Source organism: Anoplopoma fimbria, chromosome 24 (genome assembly GCF_027596085.1).
Source record: "Anoplopoma fimbria isolate UVic2021 breed Golden Eagle Sablefish chromosome 24, Afim_UVic_2022, whole genome shotgun sequence".
Lineage (NCBI taxonomy): Eukaryota > Metazoa > Chordata > Actinopteri > Perciformes > Anoplopomatidae > Anoplopoma > Anoplopoma fimbria.
In genome coordinates this window covers 12853401-12868622 of record NC_072472.1, presented here as the reverse complement: position 1 = coordinate 12868622, position 15222 = coordinate 12853401, and the positions used below count along the sequence as shown (strand labels likewise).

The window sequence follows — 15222 nt, the reverse complement described above, 5'->3', positions numbered from 1 at the left end:
CAGAAAATCACTGTCAAATCATTGTAACTACACAATATGGGCTTACAGTGTGGCCCTCAGTTGTCCGTAAACAGGCCTTCATATGCCTCTATATGACTGTGAGGGATTCTTGTTTTGAGAGATATCTTTTAGTTGTATCATTATATCATTCAAGTGGTAAGTGGACATTTAACTTTCACTAGGCCTCCATATAGCGTAGGTTAGTAAAATTCCCCTTATAAAAATGTTATATTCGTTATAGTAATTCATTTCTTTCCCCCTCTGGAAGGATTTAGGCTGCAGTCTTGGGATGTTTGCATCTACACTGATTCCCCCCTCATGAGATCAGCTTGACCCTGAGGGTTAAGCTTGCATGTGACTCGCTCCACAAAGAGGAGGGGTTGGTTGCCCAGAGAAAACTCTAAAGAATGAATCTAAGCCCCTTCAATTCAAGAACTTGGGCCCTCATTGAGTTTTGAGCATTCGTGACTACTTGCCGCCTCCGAAGTAGGCAACAACTATTGCTGCAATGTGGCAACTTAGGGTCATTTCTTTGACGTTGTGTTTTGTACCCTCCTATCAACAATTCCCCCGTCTGTGTGCCACCCGGGATGCCCTGCGCGCAAAGGAGTGCTGCCCGGCATGGGAGGGAGACGGTTCGGCCTGCGGAGCCAGCTCGGGTCGGGGCTTCTGCAAGGATGTGGAGGTCCCGGACCAGCCCCACGGGCCGCAGTACCCCTTCTCCGGGTTGGACGACAGGGAGAAGTGGCCCCTGGTTTTCTACAACCGGACTTGCCAGTGCGTGGGGAACTTCATGGGTTTCAGCTGCGCGGACTGTAAGTTTGGCTACTTTGGGGGGAACTGCAATGAGAGAAGAGAGTCTCTGAGGAGGAACATATTCCACCTGTCCAGGGCCGAGAGGATCCGACTTGTGTCCTACCTCAATCTGGCCAAGCACACGATCAGCAGGGACTACGTTGTGGCCACGGGGACCTACCAGGAGATGGAAAACGGCTCCAACCCGATGTTCGCGGACGTGTCTTCCTATGATGTGTTTGTGTGGATGCATTACTATGTGTCCCGGAACGCGCTGCTGGGGGGCCCGGGGAACGTGTGGACCAACGTGGACTTTGCGCACTGGGCGCCTGCGTTCCTCCCTTGGCACCGCGTGTACCTGCTGCACTGGGAGCACCAGATCAGGAAGCTGACTGGAGACATGAGCTTCACCATCCCGTACTGGGACTGGAGGGATGCCCAGGGCTGTGACGTGTGCACGGACGAGCTGATGGGGGACCGGAGCCCCCAGGATCCCAGTCTCCTCAGCCCAGGCTCGGTCTTCTCTTCTTGGACGGTAAACACAAACACAACTAAGATTGGTTCATCCATTCGAAATAATAATAGGCCCTATGTTAATGTAGAGAACTGACTTTTTACTTAAACTGTTGAAGTAGGATTCAGTTGTGATGTGTTGCCTTAATACTGTTATGTGGACTGCTCACATCAAGTTATTGTAATGGACCATAGTTGAGACCATCTTTTATATCCACAATGTTTGGGAAACAATTCATTCCATCCTGTAGTTTCATAAATTGTTTAAATTATTGCATCGATCGTCCACCATTATCACTTCAGACTAAATGTTGCATTTATATATTATTATTATTATTTATTAATTTAAAATATAATAAATCATTTAAAATATAATAAAAAAAATACAGGGGAATTAAAATCAAAGTCAATGCTGACTCACTCTTGCCTAATTTTAAATAAAAACATGCATACAAATTTCAAGGGCATTTGCAACTTAAGCTACTTGAGTAAAAATATGTGTTTTGATCAAGAGGATTGTAATGAATTCACCTAACAGTAAATGTATTAGCAGGGCCGTTTTCAAATTCAGTGTAAGCAACAAGAAATAATTTGCAACTAACCATCTGACTTAATTTCTGTAATTTGTGCTGGTGCCTCCTTCATGTGCTGTATTGCGATGTGTTGCTATGTGCCTCCATCAACAGGTGCTGTGCTCCCGAGCAGGGGACTACGGTGACAGGGGTGTGCTGTGTGACGCCACGGGAGAAGGCCCATTGCGTCGTAACCCTGGAAACCACAATCGTAACTTGGTTGAACGATTACCAACTTCAGCAGAGGTGGAGTTCACTCTAAGTCTGACCAACTATGACACCGGAGCCATGGACCGCGGTGCCAACATGAGCTTCAGGAACACTCTGGAAGGTCAGATAAGTTTGACTATAATAACACAGACACACACACACACACACACACACACACACACACACACACACACACACACACACACACACACACAGACACACACACACACACACACACTGCTCCATCCTAAATTATATACAGCTCTTCACTGCACGGCTGCTCTCACTGTGTTACCATTCTGTCTGTCTAGTCCCTGTAATGTGCTCGGTATGTGGAGACTACTCTATATGTTGCTACAACTAAGACTTTTCTAGGAGTTTTTCATGACATACTGTACTATGACTTTGATACAACATACAACGCTAAAACATTTTAATTAGTTTTTTATGTCTTGTAATACCATGACTCTTATGCCCTTTTATGTCCAAATTTTGTGGTACAATATCTCATCTTACAACAAAAAGCTTCTGTTGTCCTAACCACTACATGTGGCCACCTTTGTCAATGCTAAATAAATACTTCTCTTCTTGCAGGGTTCGGGGATCCTCAGACTGGGTTAGGAAACAGTTCTCATATGGGCATGCATGCTGCTCTTCACGTGTTCATGAACGGAACCATGTCCTCGGTGCAGGGCTCAGCAAATGACCCCATATTCCTTCTCCACCACGCTTTTGTTGATAGGTAAGCAACACACCCACACACACACAGACATTCTAATCTGAGTGTACTCACAACCTTGCTTTACATTGTTTTCATTCTCTATGAAAGCATTTATGAGCAGTGGCTCAGGAGACATAGACCAACTCCATCACAGTATCCGGACGCCGATGCTCCTATAGGGCACAACAGCGAATACCACATGGTGCCCTTCCTGCCCCTCTACAAAAACAGAGAGTTCTTCATCTCCAGCAAGGACCTGGGATATGAATATTCATATCTGCTAGATTCTAGTAAGTTCTATGTAAATGTAGCATTTTTTCCCTATTTTCCACATGAATTGGTAATTTAGGAAAAACAAACATTATCTCTGTCTGTTTTCATTCTTCCTCTTCATTTCCAGATATCTATCAGTTGAATCGATTAAACTTAAAATAAAGTGCATTAACAACTAAGATTAAGATTTAGGTTGAACACTTTCTTTGACTTGAGCAATCGCAAAAAGAAAATCGTAATTTTCTGTGACCACTTCCATCTTTGTTCCAGACCAGAGGCTAGCAGAATCCATGCGTCCTTACCTGGAGGAATTGCAGAAGGTGTGGCCCTGGCTTCTGCTCGCAGGGCTCTGTGGAGGAATCGCAGCAGTGACCATAGCCACTGCCGTCCTTACTGCAAAACGGCGATACAGAGGGCTGCATGTGGACAAGCGGAAAAACGTATTTGCTCTCTCAGAGAGTCAGCCACTTATCTGCAGCAGTGACAGAGAGGAAACCAAACAGCGTAACTACCAAACAACTATCTGAAGGCACAGCCAGCTCTGGGCAGTGACGCCCTCATCCATGAATTATAACATAAAAGCACTGTGAAATATACATTATTGACTTATTGTAATGAGTATATAATCTTTGTTATTGGCAATGTATTTAAACTGCATTAAAAGAATAAAAAATTGTGCATGTAGCACATTTTGAAATCTGTTAAGATGCATGTTAAACTACGATCATGTTCCAACCACAACTTGTAAATTCTTGTTCACTTCAGACAAATTGTGCACTACATTCATGGTTTTCTGTCATGAAACGTTTCATAATGGCTTTTAACAGTTATTCTCTATGGTTAACATCGATTTATCTGGTTACTTACAAAATAAGGTTCTGCAGTTTGTTGCATCAGTCATGTATGCAGGCTTTTTTAATGAAGAAAGACATGCATCCAATTGCCATCCAGAGTCAGAAACACAAACTCTTCGGATGAATTTACCAAAGCCTTGGGGGAATTTCTTTTATTATCTGTGTGTGGGAGTTGACTGAACCACATTTTAATTAACATTTAAATTGATTCATATTTGTGGTGTGATACGTGCTTCTGGAAAGAGAAAAAGGTGATAGTATCTGCATAGATGTCAAGGTCTGAGACATCGCCACAGCATTGGGGACGTACTTCAATATTTTAACCTTAAAGTTATGTCCTAGTTCTAAAAACTTTATGACATTTGCAAAAGTCACTGCAATTCCCAAAGTGGCATGTGGTTTAAAATCTTCACTTGAAAGGTCACACCTTCTTTAATTCAAGAGAAGTGTTTCGTTTCACGGCATCACAACTGTTGGAGGAGTCTGGCCTTAATACCACTCTAACAAAACTTGGGTCTGCATTTACTGTGGTTGAGAAATATTCACAGTGGGATTCAAACCATCACACACACACACACATCACCCCAGTTTTAAAAGTTAAACACAAAAGTTTATTTTTTGGTAAGATAAATTGGTTACCTAATAATTTTATCCAGATGTCATGATGTCATTCATACAAATGTAATTCATACATTCGTAGCCTTTGAAGCATGCAGTCTAGCACAGTAGTTCTCAACCTGGGTGTTTGGACGCAAGATAATTAGAGGGGGGGGGGGGGGTCACCAAATGGTTGTAGAGAAAAACAAAAAACAATAAACTATCATTTTAGATAGGTAATGTTTTTTACTTAACATTGCCTGTACCAGTGGTATAATTTGCCTTTGAATAGATTTTATTGAGTGTGGTTGTGAAAGTTAAAGTTTGTTTGCTTGCACATAAGTGAAAAAGTCATCAGAAATGACACATTGGACAACGTCCATGGGTCGCAATAACCAACCTGATAATCTTGGGGGTGTGCGACTCAAATAGGTTGAGAACCACTGATCTAGCAGAGTCTTTTATAATACGCAGGCCTACTTTGCAGAAAAAAACATTGTATTTAATTGTCATTCTAAGATATTACAGTACATTTTCATAATGAAATTCCGCCAGGTGGCTTTGACAAGAAATGAGGAGGTAAATACAGCATTGATCGTTTAGAGACTAAACTTGTACAAAATGCACATTAGGTATAGTCATATAGAAAAACAAATTTATGGAGCAAATATATCATTTTAATCGTGAAAAGGGTGGGGTAGTCGTAGAACATCTTAATTTCGTTAGGTTTAAGAGTCCCAAGGAACTGTTGTATTTCTTATGCAATTTATTCAGAATAACAAATTATAGGCCGGACATCTTAGAGATCCAAATTTCCTACTCAAACTACACAGAGCAGCTTCATTGTCAAACACACATGGAAGTCATGATGGATATATATATATATATATATATATATATATATATATATATATATATATATATATATATATATATCCATGTTGCATTTATATATATATATAAATGCAACATTTAGTCTGAAGTGATAATTGTGGACGATCGATGCAATAATTTAAACAATTTATGAAACTACAGGATGGAATGAATTGTTTCCCAAACATTGTGGATATAAAAGATGGTCTCAACTATGGTCCATTACAGTGACTTGATGTGAGCAGTCCACATAAAAAGGCTTTATGGGTCTGAGACTGAGTATGGTCCGAATGACTCCTATCTTATTGTGTGGTTTTATTTTCCAGGGGATTACAGTGCAATTACCAAGTGTCATCGCCTGACTTAATGGAAAATCAACTAAAAGTCAATGCGACTCCATTTATCATGCAGTACTTCAGTGAGAAACTGTAATAAAACTTGGATACTTTTGAGCATTTAAACATATATAATGACTAATAAAAGAACCAAAACTTTGTACGTTGACAATAAAGAATGAAAGTGGGAAACACTGTAATGTTCAAGAGTAGAGGCAATAGTTCCAAGACAGCAAAAGAGGCAACTCTTTGAAGAGGTAAGGAATGGACTGTATGGTCTTTGATTCAGCTAAAAATACTCTCACTATGTTTGTATTGTAATTCCTTATCATTCATCCTCGTCCTCGCTATCAGTCTCCTCTTTTTCCTTCTGCTCCTCCTTGGGCGGGGGCGGGGGTGGAAGGTCCAGACGGGCCCATGACATGGGTTCCGACTTCTTCATGGCTATCTCGATCTTGGCGGCCATCATGTTTATGATGCTTTTACTCACATCGATCACCTAAAAGGAAAAGTGAGAGTGTGACAGATATGGCTTAGTACCTTTGGTATAAGGTGATAACAGATAAGCTGGTCGGGAAAACAAGAAAGAGTTATGAGAAGTTTCAAGTTATGTTTTAACTAGTGGTGTATATTCAGGATAGGGGTGGGCGATACATCGAATATACTCAACGAATTGCACATTCCATGTGGGATGTAGTAAACGACATTGAGTACAAATATTAATTGTTGTGCCATTTTTTAAGCCGACAGGACGAGATTCGCTTTGGTGTTTTGCTTCTCCTGCATCTCTCTCCCTCTCAAAACATACTCTCCTGGGCGAGTGTGTGTGGCGTGTGGGCATAGGTGTGTGTATTTTTAATATCGGGAGGGAAAAAGGGAACAGGGAAAGAGCCCGAAGAGAGCGGAAAGAGTTAGATCAACAACGGTAACAAAAGCATGCATTTTCAAAGAACAATCGCACTTCAAAATGAAAATACATCACTTCAGAGTGTTTAGATTAGTTTGCAAGTGTGATCACGCTGGTATGATCATCGACGGGTTAAATCCAACAGTTATCTTATTTTAGAATTCATATGAAAACATTGAGATATATATTGTTAATCGCAGCAGCCTGACAATTTGGACATGTTATTTTTAAGCCATATCAGCCTGCCCTAGTTCAGTTGGAAATTTATTTTCTAGTTAAAATGAATGTCATATTGCATTACAACTGCAAAGAGCCCTGTGAACATCAGCAGCAAATCAAATATTAATACTCATTATCGACCTTGAAAGTATGTTATATTGCAGTATCTGGAATGCTGTAAAAAAAAAAAAAAAAAAAAAAAAAACATACCAAAAATACATGTATGGAAACCGGCATATAGCAAGACTGACTTAACATCAGTTTAAAAGAAATACTGTACTTACTCCCCACAAGCTGATTTTTTGCGCAAATTCCTTCTCTCCCTCAAATATAATATGGATGTCGAGCTGAAGGAGAAACATAAGTAAACATTAGTTTGAGAAGAACGCAGTACAAAACCAAGCAATTTAGATATGGACAGAAACCATCTGTCAGACTGATATTATCCCTCACCGTGATGCTGTTTGCATCCACGTAGCACAGCTCTGGGACGGCGTTCTTGGCGTAGATGGAGATGATGACCTGGGCCCCGTCTGGTGCCAGTCGAACCGACATGGAACCACTTTCTTACCCTGCAGGAGGATTCACATAAGGCAATGTTTGGTTATTTGCGACACAGATTCAAAACTCAGCCATTCAGTCTCTACTACAAAGCATCGTCTCCTCTCTGTGCTAGTGTTTAAAGCTGTGGCTCCCTCAAATGGACTTGCGCACATAGATAATCACCAGCTGTCAAACCTACATCATCTTTTTTCCTCCATAGATGCGTTCCCTTGGTACAGCCCTCTTGAGAGAGGAAGGTGTTGAAGTCGGAGGTTTTCCTCTTACAGCAGCTCCAGTATTTCATCCTGGAGATGCAGGAAATACATGCACACCCGCTGGATTTTTAGCAGTCAATAACACGTCACTCAAGAGAACCAGTGAACAAGACTAACAGGATATAACTAGTGTCATTCATCACGCTTCTTTAACATTTCCCAGAGAATATCTGCTGTGTTATGTAAATACCGTGAAACACAGTTATTTTCTGTAATACTAACCCTTCATGGAAGATAGGAAATCCAGAGTGGTATGAGCACACATCCACATCGCTCGCAGGTCCATCAAAACTCTGGAGATGGCAGCAAAAGGTGTGGTTGAAAAGATTGAAGTAGATTGTTTTAGTTAGCAAAAATACAAATACAGCTGTATTGTATGGCACATATGTATGAGAATGAATGCTTATATCTTATTCTCCTTGACTTTGGGGAAAAAAGTTTAAAACATACCAATTTAGACTTTACCAAGACTTTAGCTGATTAATCAACCGAAAAGAAGGCAGCCCTTGAGAGAATATCCCATGGCTTTCAATCACATCAGTAAAAGTGATTTACATAATTGTTTTAAATCATTTCAGTCCCACTCCAAAACCTGCCGATGCAAATTTTCTTAACAATTTATGTTCTAATCTTGGGGTTTCTGCTCTGACAGGCCAAATTAGCTTGAGCAAAAAAATGTAGCTTTGCATCCGTCTCAGAGCAAACATGAAGGAGGACGAAAATTAACTGGATCTATTTTGCCTTTTGGGGGGGAAATCATGCGCACATTTGCTTATGTTTTAATTAAATGACATCTGTCAAAGATTTCTTGAAATATGTCAATTGAATTCGGCTTACAAATCAAGAAGAAATGGAAATTTATTTGGCAGAATCCATAATTTTAGCATGAATTTAAAGCAAATAAATTAAAACATTTAAGCTGCTGCTGCCAAAGCCCTACAGAAGTATGGATAAAGATGGAGATTTTTACTAATTTCAACCCCATGAGAATCTCCTTCAGCATGTTTTCCCAAGTATACAGTCACACATTCACCTACTTTAGTACATCCTCCATTTTTACAGGACGTTCCAATCTTGATCTCGTCATTATCTTCCTCTAGAAAAAAAGAGAGACAGAATTGGAGTAAAAAAACTGACTTGGATGTTTGAATCTAAAAAATGCATCCACAGCTATGATGTGTTTTCTCGTCCCTGCCAGCTTTTACTCATTCGCCATGAACTCCCAGAGGCCATCCATTAACTTCCCCTGTCAACATGACCTTCCTGTCTACAGTAAAAAGAAGAGGATGGTAATGGATGGTAGACAGCCTATGATAAAGAGGACAAAAAAAAACAGAAACATGGAAGAGGCAAGAGGAAAAGTAAGGGGAAGACAACACTCTGCTATCACCTTTCTTCTCTTCCGCATTTTCAGAAAGCTTCAGTCTCTCCAGAGCCTGCTTCAGAGAAGTAGAGACTTTATGCTGCAATCTCACCATCGGCTCATCAGCACTGCAACAGTAACAAATCTATTAGAAACGAAACATTAACAGAGGAATTTGTTTTTAATTCATTTGTTGATTGAAAACTATTTGAAAGGGTATTCTGTTTTTTATTTTTTTTATTTACTATAAGTAAGGAATATATTATCGGCAACATCGCTTCAAAATGAGGTCAGTTGTTCGTAGCCAGGCTGAGACCCTTGCACTGCTTGAAAGGAGTTTCACTACTCAGTAACAATCGCTGGTCCATGTTCTTTTGAACTCTGTAGGGAAGCATCCAGGCTAAAAGACAAGAGAACGCCTCGGACTATCCTGTGGATCCACAGTATTCAGGCTGATTTTAGAACTGGATACTGTACCTATCCTTCTATGAATTTGAAAAGAAACCACAGTAACTCAGAGAAGAATGTAATACGTGGGATAATAAAGATGTATAGTTTTAAATTGAAAGCCCTGTTGATGTACTGAATTGAAAAGTGTATTCTTTTTCTCCTGTTTGTTTCCTTTAAGTGTGATTTGGTAAATTTGTTGTATTACATATGTTTTATATATTTTCTTTGCTTTACGTAAAACATAACGAGAGCATAGGGAATTCCTATGGTATTGATTAAAATATTTAGAAAATATGCATTACGCAAACTGTTCAACCTTGGTCTGCGTATCGCCTCCTGAGGCTTTGGTGCAGAGATGATGTACTCGTTAAACTTTGGCTTTTGGTCATCTACGTTTTCTCCCGAGGATGTCACATCAGGTTTTGCCGGCTCAGGGGGTTTCTCCTTGTTGTGGGCACCTTTTGTGCAGCCCTGCAGAGGAGAAAGTCACTGTGTTAGACTCACAAACAAAGAGTGCTCAGGCCGATATGGCCACAGAAAAGGTGGCAGTCGATGCCAAGGAAAACAATAGACAATGGGAACATGACCACGGAGGATTGAAAGTATGGATTAAAAACAGAAACTAAAACTTACAGCGATGCTGAGAAAGTCTGAGAAGTCAGTAGTTCTTCTCTTGCAGCAGGACCATCCCTGGAGAAAGTCACACAGACATTAACTTTGACCAGACAACAAGACACAACACCAACTGTACATTTTCAGGCAATTTACCTTCAATGCATCGTGGAATACTGGGACTCCTGGATGATAGGTGCAGACATCTGTGAAAATGAAACACAACCTTTAATCATTTTAAAGGAATAATATATGATGATCAAAGAAACAGTGTTACCTCGACCAGAATAGAATACCATTGGAACGGTTTATAGACTTGTCTCTTTTCTGGTCTATATTTAATATATTCTAGTTTCAATAAGGACACAAACACTTTCAAATTTCAAAGTATACCATAAAGTGATTTTACAGAATGATGGGTTTAGTTATAGAAAAGTAGTTCCTGAATGTGGCAGGCATTTTGAGAATTAACAACTACAAATAATCGATAATAATTTAAGACCGTGGTGGGCCAACCCCTTCTTGTTGAAACACTACAACATCATGATGTCTTGTCTTCATTTGCTACTCCTTTTATGTGTAGTTTACCTATCAAACGATTTGGGTCTGATGCTGCCTTCATGTGTTTTCTTTCAAAATGATTCGAGGTGCTAGTGGTTAGACTGAACTCCAAAGTAGAGTGAAAAGTTTGATGTCATTTTAGAAAATGAACAGGAAAAAGTTAGGCTCATCTGAAAATATTTGATGTGTGGGTAGCTGTGTTATTTCCAGAATTATTTGATAGCTCAATGCGCCATGTCTGTTCCTAACAGTATTTATAATTATCTACAGTATTATCAGTCCAAAAGTGACATTGATACAGAAAAACTTGTAGACAAAACAGTGTACAGACTTAGCCACCTACAAACACAAAGGACAGATTGTAGAGAAAGCCATGTTTTTGATTCTCAGTATTAAAATTCAGTTCAATCAAAAAACAGACTTCAATTTCCACTACCTCTTCCATAAAACTTGAATGATTTGCATTTTGTCCTTGTGAAGTGCAACACACAAAATACATAGCCTTATGGTCTGGATTTACGATGCCCATCAGACAGTTTGACAAATCATCATTTAAGATTTACCTTATTTGAAAAGTACAGCATGATTTTTTTAAATGTCCTATAAGATAAATGACTGCTGAATGAACAAAGAAAAAGTTGACTGGGTGACGCCATAAATCAAGCATTTTCTTTACAGTACAGCCTGATCTATAACTCTTCTATTCTGTTGCTTTATACACTTCTTCCATACCCCTAAACCTAATGATGATCTACTCTATTGTTGAGAAGAGGCCACCTATTTAGACTTTTTGTTTTATTGCCAGACACTCATTGTTATATTACTTGAAGACAAAGAAGGACATTTCTAACGAAAGGAAATAGATGACTCACTGAGGTTTGTTATTTGAGCTGAAGACAACAATACCACCTGGAACGTTCCAATTACACTTAGATAAGTGGCTTCATAAAAACAATGGTTTCATGAAGAAACATTATCTTAAGAAATGACACTGTAGACCAAGGCGTGACTTATAAGTACAATGATCGTATCTTTACACAACCTTGTAACTACTAGTAATTTGTTTGGGTACTGCACTCTTTCATTTCATTAAGAGAACAAAAAGTTAATCATTTGTATAATTTCATCAGCTAAATGTGTAAGGAATAAATGATAAACAATCTTCTATTTTGTGCCACACCTGTAAACACCAAATCTGCCACTGCCTCAAACACTGAATCAAGGATTTGGCCACTACTTAAATGAAGTTTAATACATTATAAACACATCATGACTACATTTGTCCGATGCTGTGATTTGTGAGACCGCTGGTTGCTGTGGACAGTGTTCTGACTTATGATATTTCACTGCTGGAAGCAGACAGTGTATTTTGGCCTGCTTGGTACTGTACAAAGGAAAAATGTTATCTATCTTATGAATACATCTTAGCCTACTTCTACCCATAGTTTTGCATATCTGCATGCTGAGGGAAAGCCATGCTATAAATATAAGGTTTGCATTTACAAACCTACTATACCTACAGTACCGGTCAAAAGTTTGGACACAACTTCTCATTCAATGGTTTTTCTTTATTTAAAAAATCTACATTGTAGATTAATATTGAAGACACCCAAACTATGAAGGAACACATATGGAATTATGTGGTAAACTAACAAATGCTCCACAAACCAGAATATGTTTTATATTTTAGATTCTTCAAAGTAGTTGAATGAGAAGGTGTGAACAAACTTTTGTCTGGTACTGTATGTCTCATTGTTCACACGGTTTCCAGTCCAGTGGTATAACTTCTGCAGTATTTATGTCTCTATTTCAAGTGGAACTTAACCTTGATTGACAACCCATATGGAATTAGCAGACAGCTCTAAAAGCATTTTGAAATACAAACCCTTTGATTACTATTCAATCATAAACACACACATAACGTGATATCCGTTAATAAGCTGAACCTCAAGTTGATAAAAAAAAATATATAGTATTTCTATTTTCGCAATAGCACTTGTTGTGACATAAAAGGTAATGCAATAATAATACTAATAAGAATAAATACTTCAAATTAAATGTTTGTGAAACTTTTACCCGACGGCGGACCAAAGTGTCCTGCACGGGACAATGGCTCTGCAAAGTCTCACGTTACCTCCTAAGTTAACCTGCTAATCACAGGAGCTCAACATGCTGACGACATCGCGATAAGTCCCAACAGGACAACACGGATGAGCAGCTATAGCCGTGTTTGGTGAATGAAGTTGTTTATACCAGGTTAGCTACACGGGCCCAGCAAGGCCTGCTCGCTGCAGACATGTCTCGGTGCTCCTGGAAGGTGAAGGCTAGCTCTGCTAACAGGCTGGGGAAGCTAACTAAGACACTACTCACCGTCTGGGTTGTTTTCTGGATCAAAACGCTGTCCACATCCCTTATTGTAACACAACACGGACATGGTGACGGGTGAATCAAGTTTAACAGGCAGGCCAGATGTGTTACCAACCCCTAAAAGCTCGTGTGTGTGTGTGTGTGTGTGTGTGTGTGTGTGTGTGTGTGTGTGTGTGTGTGTGTGTGTGAGAGAGAGAGAGAGATACCGAGCCGTAGCTGCAGACTGCTGCACCGACACTTCCGGGTGTTGTCGGCTGCACTCGGCAAAGATCGGAGTTTGACGAGCCCGCCTCCTCCATCCTGTGAGCGCTCAGTGGTCCACTCAGCCGACAACTGATGCTGACCGCTTCCTAACTTAAACGGAATGTTCTTTATACCATATCTCGGACCTTAACCTAAAAATCAGCAAATGACACCAATTCGTTTTATAGTCATTATTTTTTTTTAATGTGAACTATTGCAGATAAAGTCGAAGTAGCCCACTGCACTCAGGGTTACATTAGTTAGGGGCAGGCAACTGGGGGGCAATAGCTTTTTTTTTAGTTTTACGAGGATGACTGCAGCCTAGTAGACAATGTGTCGGGATGTGTGCACATGAATTGTCCATTTCACCACCGACTTCTGCGCGATTGTTTTCGTGCGTTATGCTTTGAGTGTCGGGGAGAGGATGGGGAAGGATTTACTTTCACTGGTCACAGCTGTTTCGTGTAAAGGTAGGACGCGCTCTTATGAATGAATGAGGTCTGTGTACAATATAGTTAATTAAGATGCATATTGTTGCAATAGACTGGAGCTTGGTAAACTCTTGGATTTTGCACGGAGGCGAGCTCCATATTATCTGCATCAACATGGGAGACGATAATGCACCTCAAAATCTCCCGGGACAGTCACCTTCTGGGGAATTTTAATTTTGAGTCGTTAAATTCTGACAGCCTATTTTGTGCTATTGTTTATCTTTATTATGTCCTGCATATAGTGTAAGCGGGCAGATTTCCTATAATCAGTTATTGTATACATACATACACACAAACACACACACACACACACACACACACACACACCACACACACACACACACACACACACACACACACACACACACACACGGTGGTATTAACAAACATACACCATGTAGCATACACAAATAAAATTCTGCAAATACAAGTAAAAGTCCTGCATTCAAAATTTTATATAAAAGCAAAAGTATAAGTTCAAAAAGTATTTAGTGATACATTAATGTTTAGGCATCACTATTGTTGCAGAAGGTGTACCTCATTTTTTGCTATTTTATTTACTGCTGGGAAGATTAATCCATAATAATCCATAATAATTTATTATATGATATACATTTTGTATTAATAATCTGAATCTGCAAAGTAACTAGTAAATGATGTCACATAAATGCAGAAGAGTAAAAAGTACAATATTGGTTTCCAAAATGTAGTGGAGTCGAGGTAAGAAATAGCATAAAATGGAATTACTCAAGTAAAGCACAAGTACCTAAAAAATGTTACTGTACGTTTACAGTACAGCACTGCAGTACTGAAGATAATTATAAATGTGCTTAGCTACATCCCACCACAGATGATAACTTTTTTTAAACAACTCTGTTTCAGAAAGTTTGTGCAAGTCATTTCTACACAAGTGTATTTTTTTTTTTTTAAATTGAGCCAAATTATGTTTCTCAGACCATGGCTGTCTTGTGTCTCATACATTTTCTCTTGTATAAATACCTTACCCTGGTTGTCACTTGCTGAAGAATAATAAGCCCTTGTGTTTTTAAGGCACTGTATTTTTTTTTATCAGTGATTGCTCCTGATCCTGTTATTTTTTTGGTGACATGTGTTTCACTGAGGCTGTGTAAGTGCGTTGTACTTTGATGCAGTTTGTTTAAAGATATGTCAGTCTTTGCATCTGAGCCTTCTGGAGAGCAATATTCTGTGTTTGAATACAAAATGTTGAAGAGCAACATTGAATATGCTATCATATCCCTGTAGTGATAAGCAGTACCCCTGAAATGTCTTTTTAACTTATGTCTCACAGTTCTCTGTCACATTTTTAGCTCACCAACTGAATCAGATCTGTTTTTCTTTGTTGTTCTTTCCAAATATAGGGTGACCTGGTGATGGAATAGTGATGAAGCGTAATCGGTGGGGAAATATGCTTCCTCTACCCAACTTTT

General features: G+C 39.4%; 3 protein-coding genes across 3 annotated transcripts in view; 2 read left to right on the top strand and 1 right to left on the bottom strand.

The window, feature by feature from the left end:
- Nucleotides 1-508: 508 nt before the first annotated feature.
- LOC129113883 (tyrosinase-like) lies at nucleotides 509-3661 on the top strand. Its single transcript, XM_054626367.1, has 5 exons — nucleotides 509-1330; nucleotides 1995-2211; nucleotides 2685-2832; nucleotides 2920-3101; nucleotides 3355-3661. Exons 1-5 carry the CDS (start codon nucleotides 509-511, stop codon nucleotides 3609-3611), a joined length of 1626 nt encoding a protein of 541 aa, XP_054482342.1. The 3' UTR covers nucleotides 3612-3661.
- Nucleotides 3662-5431: 1770 nt separating this feature from the next.
- On the bottom strand, nucleotides 5432-13228 carry chordc1b (cysteine and histidine-rich domain (CHORD) containing 1b). Its single transcript, XM_054625245.1, is given in 12 exon segments — nucleotides 5432-6242; nucleotides 7154-7216; nucleotides 7323-7396; nucleotides 7399-7441; nucleotides 7612-7717; nucleotides 7910-7980; nucleotides 8725-8783; nucleotides 9078-9178; nucleotides 9817-9971; nucleotides 10134-10190; nucleotides 10269-10318; nucleotides 13044-13228. Coding segments are annotated over 12 exon segments (1014 nt in total). The 5' UTR covers nucleotides 13108-13228; the 3' UTR covers nucleotides 5432-6071.
- A 1652-nt stretch (nucleotides 13229-14880) lies between these two features.
- LOC129113882 (protocadherin Fat 3) overlaps nucleotides 14881-15222 on the top strand; it is a 56634-nt gene continuing 56292 nt past the window's right edge. Inside the window, 1 exon segment of the mRNA XM_054626366.1 lies at nucleotides 14881-14900. Coding sequence (XP_054482341.1) covers nucleotides 14881-14900 — 20 coding nt within the window.